At 32.9% G+C, this 25090-nt stretch overlaps 2 protein-coding genes across 2 annotated transcripts; both read left to right on the top strand.

The window, feature by feature from the left end:
• Positions 1 to 6864: 6864 nt before the first annotated feature.
• On the top strand, positions 6865 to 14882 carry LOAG_00873 (hypothetical protein; the record flags this gene model as incomplete). The annotated part of the gene is made up of 15 exons (XM_020445574.1): positions 6865 to 7095; positions 7534 to 7813; positions 8636 to 8802; positions 9430 to 9551; positions 9985 to 10251; positions 10474 to 10678; positions 10788 to 10876; positions 11034 to 11248; positions 12044 to 12140; positions 12301 to 12466; positions 13068 to 13181; positions 13443 to 13712; positions 13906 to 14125; positions 14322 to 14386; positions 14694 to 14882. 15 exons carry the CDS (start codon positions 6865 to 6867, stop codon positions 14880 to 14882), a joined length of 2697 nt encoding a protein of 898 aa, XP_020303981.1.
• Positions 14883 to 16628: 1746 nt separating this feature from the next.
• Positions 16629 to 23338, top strand: LOAG_00872 (hypothetical protein). The gene is made up of 22 exons (XM_020445573.1): positions 16629 to 16753; positions 16960 to 17109; positions 17283 to 17408; positions 17647 to 17734; positions 17812 to 17897; positions 17967 to 18118; positions 18289 to 18490; positions 18572 to 18660; positions 18923 to 19063; positions 19126 to 19201; positions 19271 to 19359; positions 19506 to 19623; positions 19892 to 20019; positions 20267 to 20404; positions 20506 to 20606; positions 20778 to 20928; positions 21040 to 21156; positions 21486 to 21584; positions 21804 to 21940; positions 22107 to 22257; positions 22428 to 22604; positions 22871 to 23338. Exons 3-22 carry the CDS (start codon positions 17312 to 17314, stop codon positions 23027 to 23029), a joined length of 2496 nt encoding a protein of 831 aa, XP_020303980.1. The 5' UTR covers positions 16629 to 16753; positions 16960 to 17109; positions 17283 to 17311; the 3' UTR covers positions 23030 to 23338.
• Positions 23339 to 25090: the final 1752 nt, after the last annotated feature.

The following is a 25090-nucleotide window of genomic DNA, read 5'->3' as shown; positions in this document are numbered from 1 at the left end:
GTTGTATTTATTTCGTATTTAGCTGTAGAAACCTTAAATTAGGTTTTTCTTTTTTTTTCTTTTAAATTAACACTCTATTGAATCTAAGAAAGTGAGGGATGTGAGGAATAAGGAAGGTAAAAAGATTTTCGAAAATGTAAAAGTTTATCTCTTCAAAGTTAAAATATCCTTTAATTATTTCGATTTGATGTAACTCTTCGTTCTTCTACGCATCGACTATTAATTTATCATGGAACAATGGAGTTGTCCGTGGTTTTTATTAAATTATCTGTTGGTTTGCAAACCATTTGAATTAACTATTTTGAAGAAATATAAGTCTATCAAATGAATGAGACGCTTCTGATATTAATTTACATTAATTATCCATAGAATCGTAGAAATATCACCATGTTTAGAGCAAGTTCGTTGAAACATTTCTAAACTGGTTGCTTTTGTCTCTGGAAAAAAAAGATGAAACAAGGAAAAGTCGTGGCATCTTCAGTTTATTACTATTACATTTAAAAGGTAATGTAACGTTAATGTTAAATCGTAAATTTGTTAAAAACAATGTCGTCATGAAAAACAACTCCATTATACAATTAATACTAAAAGGAATCATTGTCATATCTAACATTGCTTAAACCAATTAATATGTGCTACAGTATGGAATATTCTCTGTGAAAGTATCTAAGAAGACCACGACGTCTATTTCGTTACAGAAGGATGTCGTCTATTCCGCTACAGACGTCCTCTTGAAGCACTTCCTTGCAGTATTTGTATGATACATTTGAAGGATATGAATTACTTCGGAAACTTTGGAAAGATGAGAATCGCCTAGTAGCTGAGATTGTACGCCTGTATCAATTCAAAAAAGCTGATTATCTGTCTAATGGAAAAATGGAATTAATGTTGAGATTTTATTGAGAATTAATCATCAATGCAATCTTAAGAATTTTTAAACTAAACATCGTATTTTTCAATAAATTTTGATAGTTAAAAGAATTTTACAACAACAATTGTAAAGAAACATTGAAGCAACCTTTATTAACTTATCTATTAATTCATTCTTTTATCGTTTGCAGTATTTCTTTGCCAATTAAAATAACAAAGAAAAGTGCATAACTGTCAATAATACTCGTGTACTTTTCCATGTGCCAATATTACAAACTATTGGAACCATGATGAAGTTTAAACAGGAATCACAATTGAAAAAAAAGTGTGATCAGATGGTTTACATGCTTTGTATTGTGCCAACTTTAACTTTTTCATTCCGTTTCTTTGATCATTTACAATTCCTTTCTTTTTTTTTTTTGAACCACCGTTCTGGCGGAATTTAAAACTCACCAATTTATATATCAGTGTTTGTTACGATTTCTCCGATTTTTTTATGAATCTACTAAATCGTAGTGTTTTCGAAGTTTTTGAGACGGTGTTGGAACCTTTCCTGCATTTTACCGAGTATCAAGATGAATGTTCGATAGCTTTATGGTGATAGTCTCTTCTATCAGTATTTGACTTTAAACTCTAATCATTTTAATCTGCAGATAAGTTATCATCATTGAGCGGTTCCTTTTGAAAACCTTCCGTGAACGACCAGAGATCTTATTACCATTCAACAGTTATAATTTCTTCTGTAACAATTTCTTGTAGTAATCCATGGATTATTGGGAAAGTTACTTTTTAAGTGTTTGTTTATTTCACAACCAATCAAACCTTATCTTTCCAAATACTATCCAAATATTCTGTTAAGATGAATTATTTTTGCACAATTTCAAACTTTCGTTATGCTATCAATCCTTGTTAACAATTGTTCGCTATGACATGCTGATTAATAGTAGGGGTGCGAAAAGTTGGAAATTGTGACATCCTGAGAGCACGTAATATCAGCAATTAGGTTATAAAACATTCTAACATGGAATTATTATAGCCGAATCAGTGTAGAAGGAATAATAGTTACAAATAATTGTATTGTCAATACTTGTTCATGACGAAATCAAATATCAAAAATGGAATTTCTGATGCAAAAAGTTTTATTAGTAACTAATTAATTATCCTACAAATTGTTCAGTGCCTTGGTCAAATAACTTCTGAAAAATTATCGAATATAACTACTGTTTATGTTAATGTAATGATGTATTGTTCCCAGCACAACAGGCTACGAAAATTCTTTATCAATGTATTGCTTTGAAATGCCGCCAAAGCACTACTTATAGTAATTCAAGTTTCAACGTATTACAGATAGGAAGGATACAATAGTCGAGACTTTTGTATGAATAATATCGCTGAATAAAGCTGTCATTGGAACGATCTCTTCAAGAAATTTCGTTGATTACTTTTTGCGTTCCTCCCTCCGTTTTCCATCTCGGTGTCATATAACAGGTGCAGTAATTTCACGCACGAATATCATTCGCACTCCTCTTCCTATTTCAAACATATCCTATATTATTGATTTTGTTGATGAATACAGTCTCGCAATCTTCATAAGGTTTTTTTTTTTCAAGATCCAAATTACATTTTTTTAAAAACGTTTTTTCCAAGGAATCCCTTCACTTAGTCTTAAAAGATTTAATCTTAATAAGATGAAGTAATGCTTTTGTATTACTTGATTTTTACTTAAAAGGTGGTAGATAAGAGAGGAGAGGGAAAGGCAAGGGAAGGGAAACAAGGTTGATTAGGAGAGAGAAATGAAGAAGAAGGAAAGACAATGAATTGAAAAAAAAAAAAGAATTGCATATTTAAAAGTTACTTCTTGTTAGTCATTGGATTTCTACTGCGCTCAAAAATGATAACAGCGCTTCCCCTCTCTATCATCTCTCTCGGTGACCATAAAAGGGGCAGTGACTTGAAAAAAAACATAGAGATCGGGAGATAAATTTGATTTTTAAGAGTACGCAATCACCGGGTACACTGCTACGGTATTTCTCTCCCGACCCGTATCTTCTATCTCTTCCACCTTACATAAACTGTGATCTTTATGATAATTTAGGGACAAATGTAACCACCGATGTCGTTTTTATCACTTTGTCAACCATTTTTCTCATAATTCATTTGACCTTGTTATTTCGGATTTGCACAATGGTCAGTTTCTTCGACCACTTATTGTAAAATAGACCGCTAAATTAAAAATTTTTCGATTCGTTTTCAAAAATTTTCAAAGAATTTTGAAAATCTCAACTGCTGTAAAGAACTATTTTTCATTAAATGACCATCATCCTGGACAATAGCCGGTTCTAAGCCTGAAGTTATTTCCTCTCCTTCCGAATATATTGCAATCCAAATCGTCAACATTTGAAATTCTCATGTAAAGTAGCAAGCTAATTTTCTTATTTCGTAAAAAGTTTTAATAGTTGTTTGATGAATTTGAATTTCATCAACCTCACGCTTCCAATATTGCCGGTATTTATATCATCATTATCATTACAAGTTTGATCATTATCTTCTTTCCATTATATCCTACATTATCACCACTATCACTAAAACTCTAGTTAGAAATAATCAAAATAGCAGTTTTACGAATATAAGTTCGAATCACTTCATATAATATAGTGAAATGCTTTATTAGACGTCCAACAATTAAGCATGTTCATAGCTGTCATCAGTTAATCAATCAGGCGATGATAACCATCAATTCAAGCTAAACTTGTTGAAGTCTGGCAACCATTTATACTTTTTCTCAGTGGAATTTTAAAGCAAAAATTCTGTTTGTGTCTCTTTTTTTGTAATATTGCGAAATATTTATTGAAAAAAAAAAGACATAAACAGGATTCTAGAAGAAAAACTCGTACTTTTAACATATTGCACAAAATTAAACTGAGAAAAACGTACTTTCTTTTTTCAGTTTTTATTTTCATTTTTGTTCAAATGAATCATACACATCAGGTCATGTGAAATCATTTTCTTACAGTGAGTGTAATTTTTACGATCTGATCGTATTTTGGAATGAAAAATCAGCGAAGTGGTCTTGACGTGGCAGAAGTTTCAACGTTTCAACAGTTTCAAACTAATTTTTTACTCGTTCCTTATCGAACTTTGTTAAGATTTCTTAGATATTATAAGTTCAACTTCAATGATCCATTAGTTCTGTTCAATAAATGCACTCGAATTATTCAAACCAGTTTGGCTGATTATGTGATAGTCTAAATATCATATGATCGCTAATTACCAAATAAAATCTAATTCTTCTCATTTAGATGTATTCATTCATACTTTACAATTTATTACTGAAAGAGTGAATACAATAAGTTCCTAATAAGTTTCATTTCTATGTTCTTCTTTTGAGTTTATTATAGATTTAACTTATTGTGATTAAATAAAATAGTGGGAAAACAGTCCAAAAAAAAAATGATAAGTTTAACTCATAACGTGATTTATTGCTTTTTTCTCTGAATTAACACTTTTTTTTTGTAAAATTAGAGGAGAAAAATTAGTTCGAAAAGTTTAACGATATTGTTTTAGAGCTGCATATAATGAAATTTTGGTTAAAAAGACTTTGTGACAATGTTGAACTGCTTTTCCTGTTCCCTGTTGTAAGTTTAAATTTAAATGAGTTTAATTGAGTTATGATTTCTTGTGATAAATCGTGAACCGCATTTCTTTTGGTTTAAAAGTTGCTGATGATAGTTGATCAGACAAGGAAATAGGTAAAATAGAGGGGGAAGTGCATGATCCATTAACAAATTAGAAGCAGTATTTCTTGAATTCCCTCTTTAACTTTTACTTGTAGCACTAACGTTAAAGTAAGCAAGTTTAATAAATGGGTGGATTTCATGTTTTATTACTACTGTAAATAGAAATTATTTCTCACCTTTAAGAAAATGCCGAAGATGATTCTCTTCCTTGCTAGCAAATTAAATGACTAGACTATTGCTGGAAAATATCTGATTAGTACGATTCCTCTAAACTTTGCCTAAATTTTACAGAAACTCGTAAAAAATTTCAATCTATGACAAGTACGACAATGATTGACAGGTTTAGTTATTACTAAAAAACTCAAAAGTTTCTGCCCTCGTTACTACGACTATATTGGTATTCCAGTTTTGCCCCCACTGTAAATGATGTTATAAGTATTTGGGGTCATCTTATTCTTTTTTCAAGACTAATTTCAATTTTAGGTCAAAATTAGTGTTTGCTGAAATTAATTTCGGTCAGATTTTTAAACAAATTAAATTTAAATGGCTTGTTCCATCTAAAAATTAATTTTTCCTCTTGATATTCCCGAGCTTTTTCCCCACACTTTCTCTCTTCACATCACCAATCTCATCTTTTATCGATGTGATGTAATAACGAGCAAAAATTCATCTCTCTTTCTGCTTCTTTTCATTATCATTTTTGTAAATCGAAAATGTTCAATTCTTGAGACTGATCCGGTTCTCCAATGCGAGAATGGTAACAATGGCAATCACAACGGACATAACCTGAAATTTCGAAATTCAAGTTAGGCAGAAGAGAGACACCAAAAGTTTTTCCAGTTGATTGATAAACCAAAAAAGATTTCAGTGATAAGAGAAAGACTATATTCAGGATCTAGGATTTATTAGCCCAATAGAATGACCAGACATTATTCTACGAATAACTTCTTTAAGTTTTCACATCAACTTTTTTACATTTGCAGTTCTTATTTCGTCGTGAAACTGAGCGACTGGTCAGTTCGATGGTTGCGAAAAATACTTCCCCTTGTTGTAATATGCGATGAAACATGATAAGTGATTTACAGCTTAAATTATTCATAAATCCTAAAAATTAAAGAAATTTTAACCGAAAAAAATCTCAAATTAGTTACTTAAAAATTTAAAAAACTTGTAAATTTTAAATATTCATAAGTTTTAAGTCAAGATGAAAGGTGGCGCATATATAATTAATGCTTGAGTTCCAATAAGCAGGTGGAAGTTTTTGTTATTTAATTGAATATTTTATTCATTATCATTTCTCGATCGGATTTGACTAAAATCTCTAAAAGTTATGCATTAGGCTGCCATTTTATAGTTTCTGGGAAATAATCCTGCAGCAAATGGATAAATTTTCTGGGAAAAATTATTTTCAGAAGTGGAAAAATCGATTGTGCTCTTGATCGCTGTAATTTTAACATTAATGTTTTTAAGCTGCAGCTTAACTACTTGTCGGGAATGATTTTCCATAGAATTTCTGAGAGAAATTCAGGATGTCAGCTATCAAATTCTTCATTTAATAAATTCCTTCATTATTAGACATTTAGCAGTATATCCGCAATATTCTCATGCCGAATAAAAAATCGTAAAGAGCACTTATTTGCCTTCAAGAAAATAAATCTAAAAAAAAAATCACGATTCCAAATCATATCACTAAATATAGTCCTGTCATAAAATGAAAAAGCTATTTTATACGAAGGGAAACTAAATTCAATTTCAAAACATTGCAAAATGCGCAGGAATTATTGTTTCAGAAGATTGATCAAAAGACTACAAATGTAAAAGAGTTGTTTTTTCTCTTTTCATTTTATCAGATTCCCAAATTTTTCACTTAAACACTCATTATTTTCCTCCCAGTTTTCTTTCCACTTTATAACTCTTGTATTCTCATAGATTACCCAATATTTATGTAGTATCGCAGGTTTGATTCCTCACTTTATTTAATGAATAACAAAAACTGTCATACTTCCAATAATCGCTTGCTTCTTCAAATTTCAAGTTTCTTTGGTCCAAGGTCAAGTATTATATAAGAAACTTAAGTTTGTAGACGTTTCTTTTGCGCTGTATGGACAATTAATTTACAGTTAATCCATAATTGAATTGGACATTTCCTATTTGGTCTAAATTTGAATTATTTTGCAGTGAAAGAAATTATTTTGCACAGTTCAAAGACAAGTCGAAAAGACACAAATTTATAATTCCACTAATTGCGAATAGCGCAATGGGGATGATCGAAGAGCTGGAAAAAGCGATTGCTGGGAATTTCAGAACTTTGGGTGCTTTCATTGGAAAGAAACCCATACGGGTGATCGTCACAATGCTGATTCTATCGAGCTTAACAAGCCTAGGAATATTTAAACTCAATGAAGTTAATAATGTTAGGACTGAATATTCACCCAGTAATGCACCCAGCAAAATCGAGCATACCGTCGCTATGAATTTTCTTGGACAGGTAATACTATAAATTAACTACCGCACATTAATGATGGGTAATTTCCTTACAGTACTATAGGAAGAGTTCTAACTTTTTAAAGATAAATAACACTTGAAAGTAGGCTGCTGGAATTTTCCGCCCCACAGGTATTATATACAAATAATGTGATGCACCACCAGCGCTTCTTAATACCCGGTTCTGCAAGTGATATCAGTGATGAAATGAAGTTTTATTCTCTACCCGCGTGCTTCAGAAATGTCTGCAAATGTCTTGACTAATGTATGAGGCTTACTATATATGAAGCTATCCAAATATTCAGAAAGAAATTCTGTGAACTGGAAGTTATTCAATACACATTCAAATTTCTTTCAGTTTTAATAATTTTAAGTTTCTAATACACAAACTAAACAGCTGAAAGTAAGTAAAATCGGCAGAAATGGCTGTCAATGATTTCAGAACGGCACACTGGATCCGGTATATGTTTTGGTCGAAGCGCGTGACAATGGATCGTTGTTGCGTGATGAATATCGAAAAACATTGATACAATTAATTAAACAAATTCAGTCTAATATTACAATTCAATACAAAGGTCAACAATATGGATTCAAGGAGTTGTGCGAACCATACTGCGAGTTAAATGCCGCTTTCATGGCATTCCTAAAACTTTATGATCCGAACAATCAAGTTACATACACCTATCCAACTATCGATTTTTTGGGATCACAGATCTTCATTGGTAGACATTTTGCGTTATTTTTATTGGAAAATAAAGCATCCTGAACCGATTATATTCTAAATTCTATTATTACAATATCGTGGAGCTACGAGGGGAAGCAAAACAATAATATTTCCGTACAGCACTATACATTATATTGAGCTTGTTCCTAAGAGAATAACACTTACTACAGATAGTAACAGTAACAGGGATGGGAATTTAGAGAGAAGTCTGAAAACATCGGTAGAAAGAGTAAAAGTCTGTTATGATTAGGGAAATTTGTTTTTATCAGCTAAAGCAATAATGAGTTTAATGAGTAAGAACCGTTAAATAGTGGTAAAAATTTTTCTTCAGTTTTCATAAACGAATTTAATGACAATAGCGCAGTTTCTATTTTCTATTTTTCATTATTACTCTTTTTTTCGTATATCTTCTTACTGTGTGAAATTTCATTATCATTCATTCAATTATGAAATATTTTTTTTGTTTCTTTTTTCCCTTAAATTTCTCTCTTTTTTAAATTTTCACTTGAAAATTTGTTGTACTTGTACAAATATAGTGATACTCATATTATTTCTACCGTACATTTGTGATTATCCAAATACCATGAAATGGGTACTTGGATAAGTTTCTGAACTGACCAACAAATATGAATTAAATGGCAATGTTATGATGGATTTTACTCTGTTTCTTTTAAAAAGACATGAATGGATGGTCACATATGAGATGCAGTTTAATCATTATTTTAAATGACCAGAAGTTCGAGTGACCGGAAATCACAATCGTTAGTATTGCTAGCGTTTTTTATTCTTCTTCAAATTCATTTCTGAATTAACTTTCCAGGGAATAATGTTTACGGTGTGGAACTTGAGGAAAATACAAGTTTTATTAAGTCATTCTCAACCGCAGTTTTCGAACTATTCATTAGCGCATCAAATGATGAGATCCTGTACGAATGGCAATTGGAAATACAACAATATTACAATCAGGAAGAATTTCAGCTATTTAGTGTAAGCAGATTTACTTTATATAAATGTGACTAAAAAAATATTTCCTTACTAAAAATGGAATGAATTGTAGAAATTTCTGTCAAAGCTAACTGCTCGGTATGTCGCAGTTGTGCGACAATATAATATATATATAAATGGAATCGATCATTACTGTAGAGTATGAACTAAAATAGACTTATACATATACTTTTAACTTATTTTTTGTTGGATTTATTCCCATTTACTTTTTTAATTGACTTCATCACATCAGTTTGATGGTTAAAATGTTAGGCATCTTCCGCTTCCTGAAGTAAGGCACAAAGGCATAAAAGTAATGAAATTGACAGTTTTACCATTTCGAAAGGAACTGAAACTACATCCTAATATACATTTAATTTGAAATTTCGAAATTACACTCAGCTTTGTAATCAGTGAGCAATTATGCACGAAATAAACAGTAATAATGAATAAATTTGTTTCGATTGCCAATGATAAGTATTTGGGAATTAATACTTGCTGTCGTTTATTTGTGATTTTCAAACAATTTATTAATGAAATTTCGATGCAATCGTTTTGATTTTAAGACTTTTCTTCTGGTTCCCTAAGGTCGAATTAAAGAAAAAAAGAAAAAAGCATGAATTCTTTCAGGTCGGCCTCACCAGTGATTGCCTGGTTTCGGTAGAAGTTCGTCGAATGGGTTTGGAAACTGCGCCAGTCCTTTTTGGATCCGTTTGTATCATGATATTTTTCATTGCAGTCAGTTCGATCAGGTGAATTATATGAAATTTTTTATTTTAACATTCAAATTTCTGAGTCTTGTCGGAGTTTTTTTTAATCTAGTTCTTCAATTATTTCTAACTTTATTGGTAATAATTATCGTTTATTGAGTACTGTATCGATCGAATCTTCACGAATTAGTACTCAATATCAATGCTGTTTTCAGATTTAAAGCTGTTATGCAAGGCTGATTTCATACATTTAAATATAGGAAATTCTTTTTTAGAAGATTTAACCTTTCAATATATTATATTTTCATATCGTTCCTGATGACAAAAAAGATAACTAACATAAGAATCCCTTCTGTCATCTATAGAAATATAATTGAAGAAAAAGATGCAGTCGATATGGCCAGGTATTGCATGGCATCTGAAATATGTATATCATTTATTTTCAAACAACTTTTGAACTAAACTAAAATTGCAGAAGAAATCCATTAAAAAGTAAACCTTGGGAATCGCTTATCGGTAGTCTAATACCGATCCTCTCCGTATTAATGTCAACAGGAATACTATCTCTCTGTGGACTCCGATACCAGTCAATTGTCATTGTGACATATTTTTTGGTATTATCAGTTGGTGTCGATGATGTATTTATTATAATGCGTGCATGGGATCGAACAAGTATCACAATACCGATACCGGCACGACTGGCAAAAACACTCGAGAATGCTGGGCCTTCAATTACAATCAGGTAATTCTTATAAAAGTCATTGTTAATGCGATGGAAGAAAAAATATAAAAATTTTTTTTTATGGACATTGAATCAATTTATGAGAATATTTAATTGACACTGCCAATCGTTCGGTTGAATGAATCGAATTAAATTGTGCATTCTTCATTTTTATAACTTTGTTTTAAGTTCTTAGTTAAATTACTGTTGTAAATTTCTTTAAACCCCCACAGAAATTTTTAGCTCACTTACCAATGCCTTATCATTCGGAATCGGTATTTTTTCATCAACTCCAGCAGTACGTACATTTTCAATCTATTCATGTTTTGCCATCATTGTTTGCTACTTCTTCCAGTTGATTTTATTTACCGCTGTATTAGCCTTAAGCGGAAAGCGTGAGCGGAACAATTATCAGGCGTTATTTTGCTGCTTTAAAGCTGATCCCAGTGTGAGTTTTTCGTCTATATCTATTTTACTTTAATCGATAATGTAAGCTGTATTTTTATCAGTTATTTAACGCATGATAAAAAATTTGCAGATGAAGTTAATTTTTTAAGGCACGAAATCGAACTGCTGAAAAAATATCTCATTTTCAAAACTGGCTTATCAAATCATGGTCATCCATAATAACAACGTGGTTTATTAGGTATGCAAATCTTTTATTTTAGAAGAAAGTAAAATAATATCACTTTTACATTGACAAGACATAAAAGATACATTTACATTGAAGCTTTTGTAGAAATTATCGAAGTGTGACCAATTTTTGATAATCCAACATCATTAATTGATAAATTAACTCATAGAGCATTGCTTGTGGTGGTGTTGGTAGCGTATTATTATATATCTCTCCGGGGTATTCTAAAAATGGAAGTTAAAATTTCGGTCGACAAGATGGCTCTTCCGGATTCATATCTTCACAGCTTTCAATTTATTTTTGAAAAAGCCCTTCGAAGCATGCAACCAATCACTGTTTTTGTTATGAATCCAGGTGATCTAAGGGATCCTGATCGACTGAATGGTACATTCTAAAATATTAATGTTTTATTTCTGATGTATCATTTTAAAACTGTTACTTTCAAAAAGTAATGAAATTAAAAGCATGAAGTACAACAGCTGTTAAGGGAGAGCAGACTTGGGTAATTGCTTTATTAAATGGATTCCTACTTTGTTTAATATCAGTCTTCTGGACTACAAACATTGGAACGTCGAATTTCATTTTTCCGTTCCTTTTTTATTATTATGTTTAAACGTTTTTAAAAATAAAGGATCTCACTGACGCTTGTCTGTTGATTTCGAGACATTTGAAGTAGCACATAACATATTAGCTGTTTAGATATCAGAGATCTTAAGAGGAAAAAATTCTATTGAAAATCACATATATTGGGAAGTCAAGCATCGCATCACCTGACAGAGAATCTTGGAAGATAGTTAAAATCTGTTCCAGCAAGTATAACCTTATAATATCAAAATTTGCTCAATCAGATGGAAAAATTTGGAAGTTTATTCACAATAAGCTAGTCAAGTTTTAATTCATCAAAAATTCTTAAATTTTCCAATTCCATTCACCATTTTCGTCGAGATTTTAAAAAGCAAACAAAATTTTTGATGGAAACTGTTTCTTATTGATGTATTTTAAACCATTGTTTATGTAAAGCATTTGTTTCACTTAGATATTTAATCAAAAAAATGTGTCCTCATATGTTCAATTCTTTAATTAATTTCCATATTGTTCGTTTTTGTTAAATTTTAAAAGTAGACCGAAGTAGGGGAGAGAGTTTTAGAGTATCATTTCATTGTTGTGACAAAAATTCAGGAATCAAATCAATGGTATCAGAATATGAGCACGGTCTTCACAGCTATGGCAATAAATCGACACTCTTCTGGCTTCAACAATATGATGAATTCCTATCGTAAGTCCAATTCTTCCGGTAATTTACATTAATTTATTATATTCTAATTGCCATTCTTTAAATCTTTAAAAAAATATTCTTTAGAAATAAAAGGGACAAAAAAGGTAGAGAGTGGAGTGGAATGAACTAATTGATTGATAATTTAAAGTTTTCCATTTAGATTTTATAATGAATCGGAAGATTTCACGTATACAGAAATTCCTGCATTTTTCAAATCTGCAACATATTTCTTCCTTAGCTCATTTGTACATATGAACGAAACCGCTTGTTACGATAATCAACCGGAATGCATTTCTTCCTTCTTTTTTGTCACCAATTTTCATGGGGTTTGTGCTTTGATCAAAATTAACGGTTCTAAACCACTTAATACTCAAGTCCCATTTCAGTAAATTATAAGTCAGACTTTTACAAAAACTAATATCATTTGTGTACCTTATAAACGAGGTATTACTTGAATTTAATGCATATGTTTACTCCTCCACGGACATCCCCTTGTCACTGGGAAGAAGCTTGCGTAACTCCATGAAGTTGCGAAGTACGCTGGTGGTGGTTTATGCTCTTCAGCACGAGAAACCGTACCGACGGATATCAACTGAAGGGTCAGACAAAATGTATCCACGAACAGCCAGCCTTCCGGCAACTATGCTGGAAGATGGACTGCTCTAACTCCAAACCTGGACAGATAGAGTTTTTTTAGACCTGGTAACTGCTTTTTGAGGACTTCATTGTCATCGTCCAAACCCGTCAGGTTTGGGAGATGAACTTAGAAGTGAAGAGTATTTGTAGCATTATTTGTACCATTTGCAGCAAGCGCGGGTAGATCCCTTCCCAAATCTTCGTTCGCGTAGCTTGGCCATGATGATGATGATTCCAACATTTATATTCAAATAATGAAGACTTATTAGTTGAGTGCTTTAAATTTTTCAGGTTATCAGATATGATGAAATGATCCCAGCAGTTGTTGACTGGAGACGTATAGCGGCGAAATATTCTGATTATGAAGTATATCCTTATAGTGACCATACTCCTTTCGTTGACCAGGTACCATTTCTTTCACATTCTAACATTGGGAGTAGTTCTGGGATTATTTGCAGAAATAATTTAGTTGTGCAATTTATTGTGCAATCAAGCATTAAACATCGTTGTTGGCTTAATAGTAATTCGTGTAGGATTTAACGAACTTAATAAAGATATAAATTTTTCTCTCACATCATATTTTAAACCTTCAGTTTTAGTTTTAAAATTTTCAATCAATAATTATCAAGTGCATTCGTGTTTCACTTATTAATTTCAATCATTCAGACCATAGCAATCAAAGGGACGATATTGTGGAGCATGATAGCAGCCTTGTTCTGTTCGGCAACAGTCTGCTTCATTTTTATTCCGAATTTAATCAGTATTAGTTGTGCGGTTTTTTCAATATTCAGTATCAGCATCGGTATATTTGGGTTATTATCGCATATGGAAGTAGACTTGGATCCGATCACTATGGCTGCACTTCTGATGGCTATCGGCTTTTCAGTGGATTTCACAACTCACATTAGCTATCACTACTACAAAACGACAGCTAAGGTGTATTTTATTTATTTCAGTTTCTAATTTTAGTATCTACAACAGTTCATCTAAGCCATTTTAAATTTTATGACATAAAATGTTATCTGTATTTATTTCTTTAATTAAAGAAAAACTTATGGATCAGAGTATTGTCATGGGTCGCAAAATATCTCGTATAATAGAAGCTATGTGATCTTGTAAATTATTACAGGACAGTCGAGATCGCCTTGAAGAAGCACTGACAGTAATTGGCTGGCCAATGTTGCAAGTGGCTATTTCCACCATTGTCGCACTTTTACCGTTGTTGTTGAAGCAGTCGTATTTGGCAATGGTATTCATCAAAACTGTTACAATTACCGCAGCGCTCGGTATTTTTCACAGTCTCATCGTACTTCCGGTTCTGCTCACTACCATTAATTCTTTTGTGCAAGGTAGAGACATACTAAGTATCGTTAATTACCATTCCTAACTGCAAATTAATGACGTCCCTTCCTTAAAATGATGCTATTTAGGCAATCGCAAATAATGAATCTAAATTGGTACTTACTAATTCAAATCGAAAAGCATTGGTTGTTTGTGTAATCATTGCTCTTCGATTCTAAATCTTTATTTTGAAATATTTTTAAGGATCATGCGCAGAAAAGGAGAGTTGTCGTAGATTGCGAAAAGTAATCAACAAGATTAAAAGTGAGGTAGGCGATGGCTTGAATAAAAAAAGATGAAATATTTTTGAATAAGATCAAATATAAAAAAGTGCAATTTCATATATCTTATCAATTACAGTTTAATTACACTTTTGGAATTTGCAGTAATTTCCATCATTTTTCTTCAGATTTCATCACTAAAGAAATATGAACAAAAGTGAAATGGACAAAAAAGTAGGAACATTGAAATACTTTCAGTAAATAAATATGACATTTTTGCAGTAAGGTTGATGTAATTAATTTGTAGTGCAACTAATTAATGTAATTAGCGTAATTAATTCGTTCTAACTTCCAGGTCAAGAAAACGCAATATAAGGGCAGAGCAACGCAAGTAGGTGGTGATAAGGAAGAAAAAAATGCAAAAAGAGCACCAATCTCACAGCTAGATATTATTAACACCGCTCCTGAGGCATACATTCATAAAATAGAGCTTGGTAGAGCTTTATCATCTCCAATATCAACCAGTGATAAAAGTAATTCATAAAGTGAATTTTACACTTTATGCAATTTTAATGTCGAACGCCTCGTTGTTAACTCAAATTAGGTCACATTCTCGTCATAAAAACTTGATTTCTACTCGAGTTTAATCCTTGCAGTGCATTTTTTATTTTTCCTTCGTTTCAGTGAATATTAATTTTATTATCGAAGTTTCAAAATTCTTTAAAAAGCAACTAGGACGAAAATATTTGCGCATTTCATCATTCCTTTAGATTTTAATTCTTTTGTGAAGAATGCAGTTATTTCTGTTTAACAGGACCAGTCATTTTGGTGATCTCTGTTTTATTTTGTATTGAAGCACAATTTGTAAATTTATGAGTTGTAATTACGGTTGAAGGTGTCACTAATATAACTAGCGTTGATAAGAATCTTAGCTTTTTCTCAACAGTTAAGAAATTTTTGCAAAGATAATTGACAGGTTCTTAAAATTTTTTGAAATTCCCAAAATTCCTTAGAATTTTCCGCAAGTTTTGTGCCGATTTAAATTTGGTGAGGAATACCTGAAAGAAGCGGAAGAAATTTAAAGCATAAAGTTTGCTATTTCTTTCACATTTAGACGATTGGTGAATTTATGAGTTATAGATCTTATTGGTGCATTCGGTTGTGTAAAAATTCTCCTCAGACTTTTCGAATGTTTAGGTACACTTCCTGGTAAAACTAATGGAGCAGAATTTTTGCTTTTACTTCTCTAGAAGATCTTTAGGAATTTTTGCGGTGCAAATAAATGACCAACAAACAAATTTGGATTTTTTAAAGATATGAGCTGACCTCTAGTGGGTTCAATTAGTTGACGGTAAAGAAAGAACATATAGCAAGTACCTGCTAGGCTGATAAGTAGAGCTACGCGGGCACATAAGCAAGTTATGACCCTGATGACCTTTGTTTTCCTCATGTTCAATTCAGTCGCTTCAGCTTTATAGGAAAACTGCTACCGAGCACTAAAATAGATTCAAATATTTATGCCGTATTGGTCAGTTTCATTGTTGTTGTTCTTTTGGCGTCTACCATCCATTTGATCTGTTATCTGAACTGTAGTATCAGCAACAGATATTTGCGCTTGATTTCTTTCCACTTCCAAAACTTTTCCTCCTATAGCTAGACATGTGTGGCTTTCAATCTTTCTCGTGTCTACTAATTTGCGCAAATGAGTGTAGTTGATGTTGTTACATTCATTTGAGGCTTATAATTGATGTCTATGTATATCTGCTGACGTACAATTTATTCAAATGAAAGCGCTTTTTTATTTGAAATGGCATCCTTGTTTCACATCCTTGTTTTCTAAATGTCCCGATGACCAAAGCCCAATCCAGTAAGGGGACAGGATTCGGATTTAGCTGTTTCATATTTCCTCTGAAAATTTGCAAAAATGTCACGAATTCTGCACCACCCAATGACTACACCGCATCTGTCAATGCAAAGTGGAAGAAGACAAATATAATTTTTCAAGACACCTTGGGATCTAGGAATTTCGTAGCGGTTATTACGCGTCCATTTCACCTATTTTCAATTCCGAGAATGTGTGAAGCGTTAGTGGGTGTGCTAGGAACATTGCATATGGCGGGGAGGGGCGAGAGTTCGATTCTTTTTCTCTAAATTCAAGTTAAATCAAGTTGGAGTGTGGATGAACAGAGCTTGACTGATTTAAATTTAACAAAAATATGCTGATTTCATTTCCACAACATATGCTGTGAACGGTGTTAATTGACAGAAATTCATAATTCATTGGTTATCCTTTCAGTGGACATGATTTGGTGCTGAAACGAAGAAATGCAATTGGAACTAGTTAGAAATGCTCTCTGAACTGATCATTTCCTCTACATTGCTATTGAACGCTATCACTGTTATAAATTTCAAACTGTAAGAGTTTCGAATTGTGTGTAACGGAATCGATTTATTTTCAGTGTTCAGGATGAGAACCAAATTTTAGAGCAATCTATTCTTCATCTTTGTTTCTTCAACTCTGTATCATTGCAACAAAATATGCTTTGTTCTTGAATTTCGTCTAGTTTGCTGTGATTTTCTCAATTTTTCTTTTTTTGTTACTCGCTGTGGATTTATTTCAGATCTAAAACAAGTCATTTCGACTCCTTTGTAATTGTCGAAGGTGAAAACCGATCAGTCGCAGATCGTGTACGGGATTTTCTTCGGGCATTGCGTAATTTTCGAGTATTCATCGCTTTGTGGAATATTTTCATCATTTCTCTGATGTTTATGTAAGTACTGTTCGCATATTTTGATTTCATCAAATTAATGGGATTTGTCATCTCTATGTATACTTTTCGAGCAAAGTATATGACTCTTCGGGGAATGTTAAGATTCTTCAAATAGAAACGAACTGTTCTTTTGAACCATGACGCTAACATGTATGATTTCTGTATTTGTTTAGGTTTTTCTCACACTAAAAGCTTTCCAAATATGCATTCGATAAATATCCAAGATGCTGTTTCTTTGAGTTCTACGACTGGGTCTGCACGAGAAGCCTACAGCAAATGGAGCGAAAAGAGGACATTTGGTGACCAGTGTTTTAATTTTCAATTTCTATTCGGTAGCTCCGAAATTTGATTATAAGCCTTTTTTATTGTCTTTTTAAGGCTCTTCGGTTGATAGAAAAATTTTAAAAATGTACAATTTGACAAAAACATCCAAAATTGATTAGTGTACGTAACAAAAACATTCGGGATTAGTTATTCATGATCTATATTAAACATTGTGAAAATAGTACACATATATCTTAAAAATGGTTATTCAAGGCGATATTCCGAACGGTTTATTACGCTTAAAACCGGAACGACCAGAAGATCTCCAGTTTGATTTCGATGCTACATTATCCGCTTTGAGGTATAAATCATTTATTGGACTTTTTATTTTCCTTTCATTAAAGTCTGATGGACTGTGTATCACATGCTCTTTTGCAGGGGACAGATGATAGCAAAAATAGAAGAAGAAGAAGGACTGATTAAAAGCTTAGATGAAATGCTGCATAAGACTTCAGTTAGTGGAGGTACGTGTTCCTGATGATATTTCTTTTGCCTACACAAAAGCTTTCCAAACAATTTGATTTTTGCTTCAGCAGAACATACGGCGAGCTCGGATATCTCTTTACCATTTAATTTGGCAGTTACACGTCTTAAGAATCGAATGACTTTGGTTGAATCCGATGCCAAACAACTCGCTAGCAAACTAAAAATGATTTCTAGTTTAGCAGACAGTATTTCAGGCAAGGTAATTTAAGTCTTTTATCCACGATTATCTTTTAAAGAAGCAAAAGACTTCGGTGAATGAAAAAGGCATGGCAGTTTTTACAATTTTGATCAGATCTGCTTAAATAAATTTTACTAATTTTTCCACCTATTGTAGAAGAAATCTTTTGGTGAGGTCACCTTAAGTTTCAGGTCTTGGCACTAGATGTAGCGAAAGGTCGAGTGGTCGAATGCTTGCAGCGAGTCAACGATTTGATGGATTTGCGTACGTGTGCTGACGGTGTACGTTCTGCAATAGAACAAGAGGATTATGAATTGGCTGCGAGACACATTCATAAGTTTTTAACGCTGGATACAACAATTTTTCAAATGGGTGATGACGGGGAAGTGAAAGGTGAGTAACCGCGAAAAAAGAAATAATTGTAAGTTTGAAGTGATAATTTTTCAGTTACGACAATTAATCAGTTTTTTCCAGATGTAGGCCAGTCAATGGGGAAGAGTTACGAAATCTTGCGTGAAGCGACTAGTGAGATGAAATCAATAATCGAAAGGCGTTTTGATCAAGTAACTTTATCATCATTTTCTTCGTTATATTTTCGGTTCTTGATCAATCACATTAGTAAATTAATGTTGAAGTGATATTAATAAAATTTAAAGTCGTAAAAGTTTTCCGGAATTATTTTGTCTAGATACCGCTGCATTTATATATTATCTTTTTTCTATGGTTGCCATGATGTTTAAGGTTTCCGTCGGTTATTTCTCCCTTTCCTATAATTTTCTTGTGATTTTCTTTTTTTGTTAACTTTCGCTTTTGTTACTGTTTCAGGCTGTAGAAGAGAATGATGTTGCTTCGATTCAAAGATTTTTCAAATTGTTTCCACTGCTTAATGAGCATAGGAAAGGTATCGAGCGGATTGGCAGTTATCTTTGTACTGAAATCCATCAATTTGCAGAGCGGAATTATAAAGTGAGCTTATAATTTTCAGTTGTTGTCCATCCGTCTTTCTAATTTATGGATCTTTTTTGAAGGTAATGCTGGCCGGTGGTACTGATGACAAGAGAATAAGTGTGCTTTATGCAGATGCACTGACAATGCTATTTGAAGGTGAATTCAAAGTTAGATTTATTTAGATTGTTCACGACCAAATAGTTTATAATGATCAGTTGAATTCAGGAATAGCTCGTGAGATACAAGTGTATGAGCCACTGATTGGTTCTTCATATGGTCCGGATAAGTTGCTATCGTTGATTGAAATACTACAGGTTAAATGGTTACTGTTCTTCTTTTGAATTTTATTTCCTACATTTTTTAAAAAATCTCTTGAATCAAAAAAAAGAATAATGCTAACAAATATGGAGAATAATGAAGGACTTCTTCTGAATAAATATAAAAAGTTAACCTTTTCTAGAAAGAATGCGACAAAGAAGCCGAACGGATCATCGATGCATTCATTAGGAACAGACAGTTTGATAGCAAAACGAAAATGATTGAGAAAATAACAAGAAACTCGGACAAAAACGCATTAGGTTAGTATGTTATATTTGTCGATGTCGAAACCTTCAAGTTTTCATTTTCGGGATTTCAACCACATTAAGAATAATAGAGTTGAATGAATATTGTTTGGGAACAACTTGTGTTATGACTTAGTTACTAATTTGTATGATATTGTTTGATATAAGTTATAAAAACAAAATATGGATCGGTTTTTCACAATATCCATAAAAAAGGCTATAAGTTGCTATGCTCGTTGCTTCCTTTCCATTCTTCTCAGGCTTCGACATTTTTATTCTTTAGATAAAATCGATGCCTTAGAACTAGACGTGCTGTTGTCCGAAGTAACACTGATGCACACGAGGACCCACCTTTACTGGCGATACCTTAGGAGACGGTTAAATATGGGAAATATGAAGACTGATGAGCAGGTGCGCTGATTAAAATTATAAACTCACTTTTTGTTGTCATTTCCTTTTTGTTGTCATTTTTGTAATGTTTTCGTTCCAAAGTTTAGAGAAATGTTTGTTCCTTATTAAAACAATTCCGAAAATGTCGCTGAACTTACGGGAGGAAAATCATGTAAAAATAATTAAATACTGGCATATACGGCATAAAGAAACAAAGTTCATTTCAATGAAGTTTTCTTTTTGAAGTACTTAAGTGAAATTTTTTTAGCAGAAGGGAGTGGATGAGGATCAAATAAATGATGCAAATAAACGGCTTTCGGAAGAAACTAGAGCAAAACAAGAGTGTGAAAGAAGTAACAAATTGGATGATTTGGTTCTGCGGTCGGTTCTTGGTACAAGGATGCAGGTATTTGTAGCACTATTTGATTCAGTCATATTTCTTCTGTACAAATATCATTTCATTTTTATAATAACATTTGAACTCTTTCAAAACCCTTCAAAACCTAGGAACTGTTGGGTCAGTATGTTCTCATGGAGCAGTTTTACATGACGGAATCAGTCGCAAAGGCAATGACTTTGGATTTCAAAGAAGTCGACAGCTTAACAAGGTGCTGACTAATCATTTACCAAAATTTATGTCAGTTTCATAATTAACGCTCGGTGTATTAACCGATGATTTGTTATTACGTTATGTTTGAATGTGGCTTCCAGCCTACCTTCATTTTTCTAACCACCATGAAAATTTTAAGAATTGGGATTTAACTAGAAAACAATTTCAGTTCTATGCTTGATGATGTGTTTTTCATCATCCGCAAGTGCGTAAGACGCTCTCTCAGTTCATCGTCAGTGGATTGCACATGTGCTGTGTTAAATAATGGTGTGACTGTATTAGATGCAAATTTTCTGAAATATATATTTCAGGGTGTCAAGGCAAGTGTTCTTGAAAATCAGTACAATTTTGTTCTTATTATGTTCCGGCTCCAAACTTTAAAGTCATTCTGTGATTTTTAAAAAATGATCTTAATCATGCGTGTTGTTCAGAGTGGTTATCCGGGCGCAGGTTGGACTGCCGAAGCATACCAAACGGCACAAACAGCATATAATGTTATACAACATGGAAAAATGGTTACGGATTCTGGACCCGAGAAGCTGAAAGAAGTGAGCATTCATGAACTTCTGGTACAATGCCGGATCGTTTTCAGCATGTAATATCTCTTCGCGTGTAAATGAAATATATTTCTCCAAGGTTACCTTACACTGCCTTATATTTAAAAGACAGTGTAACTACGTATGTTGCCCAAGAGATTGCTTGAGTCAGATCGGAGTGGTACCTTACTATCGGGTTGAATTTGACACGTTTGGGCATAAAAGAAATTTTTTGCACATGATGAGGATTGCACATGATGATTTTTGCACATCACATGATGACATCAAAATCTGAAAAATACATCTTGTCAATAATACGTTGTCGCATTATATTATTTCAGATTTTCTTGACTGCATTAAACAACGTTCGTGCATCTGCTGAATGTACGAAAACATTGAAAAAAGGATTACAGGAAGATTTTGAAAAGCACCTAACTGAGGTATGGCGTTCCGGCCTTTTCTGGATGTAGGCTCTCAAATTTTTAGCAAAAAAGGGAAAGAGTAAGTAAAGGGATTTCAACTCTGATGGTATATTAAATGTGTGTAGCAGTTTTATGAAGGGATAGGTTGAGCAGTTGTGTAAAAATTTAGCGAGTGCTGGATGACTCAGTGAAGCCGGAGGTTCGATTGTTGATTTTTTTCTTGACCATTTTTTTTAGGTAAGTGAAGTTGAGAAAGGCAAGTTGGAAAATGCACTCAGCCAGCTGGACGATTTAGTACGGAAATTCGATAGTTCTGCAAATGTTGGCGTTGATAAATTATGCGCAGCTGTATTTCGACCTAAACTGAAACCCGTGTACCTTTTTCTTCATCTTGTATTTTCGCACTAGACAGATAGATACTGCACTTTTTTGAGTTAAGTAACTTAATTTTTAACATCTCACTAGTAATTAGAAGTTAAGACTTTTTTCCTTCCCTTCTGAAAATTATTCAAGAAGAGTAAGATAAACAAATTTCTTTAGCATGGAGCTCTACTTGAGTGTTACTCACACGCCCTCTGACAGTGAATTCGCTGATTTTGAAGCGGAAGATCCATTCATGAGTAATTTCATCGCAGCACTTGATCGCCAGTTAGCAGCTTTTGAGCCGCTGCTTGTTCCTGTTAATTATCAGGTAAAGTAACTGTTGCACAAATGGAGCTATGACTTACTTTCTCAAGTTATTGTGAGAGCTTGCAGTTGATTAAAATGCTGTCCTGAAATTTGTTCATCGGAAAGAATGCTTCTTTCTAACAAAAGCTTAGATGGAAAAAAAATACGTTAAATCGTTCAGATTAATTGAAGGAATTACTGGTAGCAGTTTGTGCTGAAGTTTCTATGCAGTTCGAGCGTGTGATAATGAAAAGTGTTTATAATCGACTTGGCGGCCTGCAACTTGACAAAGATTTTCGTTCTTTAAGCTCATATCTGACGAACATTGCTGGTTGGGTTGTGCGTGAGAAATGTGCGAGATTGTCGCAGGTACTTTGTTTATCAGTCTCGCTTAGCAAAATCGCCACATTTTTCTTGAAGTCCGTATTAATATAACTCAGTTTTCGTATCAGATTGGGCAGACATTGAAGAGTTACATATGTGCGCTCTTTCTTTCAACAAATGCTTAGAAAAAAAACTGTTCAGAAAAAAAACGTCCTTTACACCATTCAGATTTATGTGATTTGTTAATGATTTTAAGGTTTTGCTTGGATTAAAGTAGCATTGACGGAGCGTTAACTATTCATGCATTTTAGATAGTGTCCATAATAAATGTAGACAGTGTTGGGGAGGCAGAAGAGTGCTTCCATCAGTTACAGCATCATAATGTTATGCTAACAAACGATGAAGCGATGAAAGTACTTGTGCTACGAATCGATTTACCTTCTGATGCTATCAAAAATGCTTCATTTTAATATTCTACCTTGATTCTTTTTATTTTTTATTTTTTCTTTTGTTCAGCAATACATGTCCATTTCTGCAAGTTTTGGTTTCGGTCTTTTTTTAGAGTAAATAAGGTTTTTTACGTGTTATATTCATGCTTTTTTCTTATTTGCTGTTTATTCTGGTAAAGTGTCTGTTTGGTATTCAGTTATCGGCGAAAGAACTAACCGAAATTTGTTGTTCTTATTTTTTCATTTTTTGCCGTCTCCTGTTATTTTCTGTGTGCATAGACATTATTGGTGGCGCAAGCTCTAGATTCAAATTATAATTTACAAACCAGCATTGCAACTCGCAAATGGTCAAAGGTCCTACATCTAAAGTTGACACATACTATAATTTACGAAGACTTTGTAAATCCATGAGAATAAAAAAACGTTGGCAATTTGTGAGAACTAAAGTCGATTATCAATTAATTTTCTTTAAAACTCGGAACAAATTCAGTTCTAAGAATGTTATATCGTCAAGCAGGAGAATAAAATAAATTAGGTAAAACTGTCAAGTGATGGGAAATCTACGGGAACCAAGGCGGAAAGTGATAGGGATCAGTAAAAACTGAGGAAGTAGCAGTTGGCATATTTGTTTCAAACAAATATGAACGATTTGATGAGGTGATGTCACTAGAAAACATTTCTGATAAAATTGCGGGAACAAATCTTCAAAGCAAATGAGTGCTGACGCTGAGTAAATGGCAAATCGAGAAGTTATTCCAATAAAAATAGAGGACAGGATTTGGTAGATGATCCTGGATTACACACAGAAAGGCAAAAGGCTAGGTGATTCAGAGTGGAGGGCGGTAAGTTGGATGAACTGTATACAGAATAAGTGGTAGGGTTGTTTGATGATGATTCAGGTTTATGGGGTCAATGGTGGTAATGATAATAAACGGAACAATAAGGTGATTTAAATTTTGGAGGCAATTTTAAAGAAGTTAGTGGAAAGGGTCAAACGATTGCATCATTCAACTGTCTAGAATTTCGGAATGCTGAATGGGAGTTCGGATAGTAGGAGTAATAAATACTGCATTATAAGCCTAAAAAGATGAGTCACAAGTGAACAATACATGGTCGCTACTTAACAATAGGTATGGAAATCGTCCAATGATGATTTAATTAATTTTTTTTAATGCAATCCAGAGAGCAAACTGTTTCTTGTAGAGCAAAGAGGTAACTAAATCTGGTTGACTTTATTAGTTAATCAGTTATGAATTAGTTTAGTTCTGCCAATTAAAGAATGTTTATAACTACATTTTTCAATCAAGTTGTCCGTTTGTCAAACACTTCAGTGAACAATGACAAAAAATATTAGTGTTTTAACAACCCAGTAAGTAATAAAACTGGGAAAAGGTCATGGATACTCTTCTCTAATTCCGAAAAATTGGTTTAAATTCAAGTGACATCAGGAGCAGGTATTTGTATATAATAGTAAGGGTGATATGCTATAGAAAATTCTAAGTCACTAATTATTAGGGCACTTCAGTTTTCACTTGGTTTCTGATTCGGTTTTTTGGAATCTGTCAATTTTAATTATTTCATTTACTCGTTAAAATCTTAGTAAAAATTAGTAAGACTCGTAATGTTCAATTTAGGCAAGATGACTACATTACAATAATAATATATAGATTGATATGCAATCACTGCTGAACGTAAACGACTTCTAAACATTTTCTCATTCGAGTCGATTCACTGCGATGAAAGAAATTATAATAATTACCATCATTTAGAAATTTTCGATCAGCAAAAAAATATTCCAGCGAGAGCCGATCTTTCAAATTTTTTTTAGGTATTTGCCCCACCAAATCAATTTTTATCTAAAAATATTTCATTGATAAAACTTCATGTAATTTCAGTATTTCATCTATCACTACTTGGATAAAATGCTAATTAGCAATATTGAAGAATTTTGAAAAATCTAAAGTTTAAAAATCAAGAAAAAGTGCGGTTAACTTGAACTGTTTCTGAGGGCGGAATTATTCCAGTAGTTGGAAATGCAGCAAGACGTCTTATAGCATTCGTTTTTAGCGCCCACACCACTGG

Source organism: Loa loa (genome assembly GCF_000183805.2).
Source record: "Loa loa unplaced genomic scaffold supercont3.10, whole genome shotgun sequence".
NCBI lineage: Eukaryota > Metazoa > Nematoda > Chromadorea > Rhabditida > Onchocercidae > Loa > Loa loa.
Note: the sequence above shows the minus strand (reverse complement) of the source record. Positions and strands in the feature narration are given on the sequence as shown.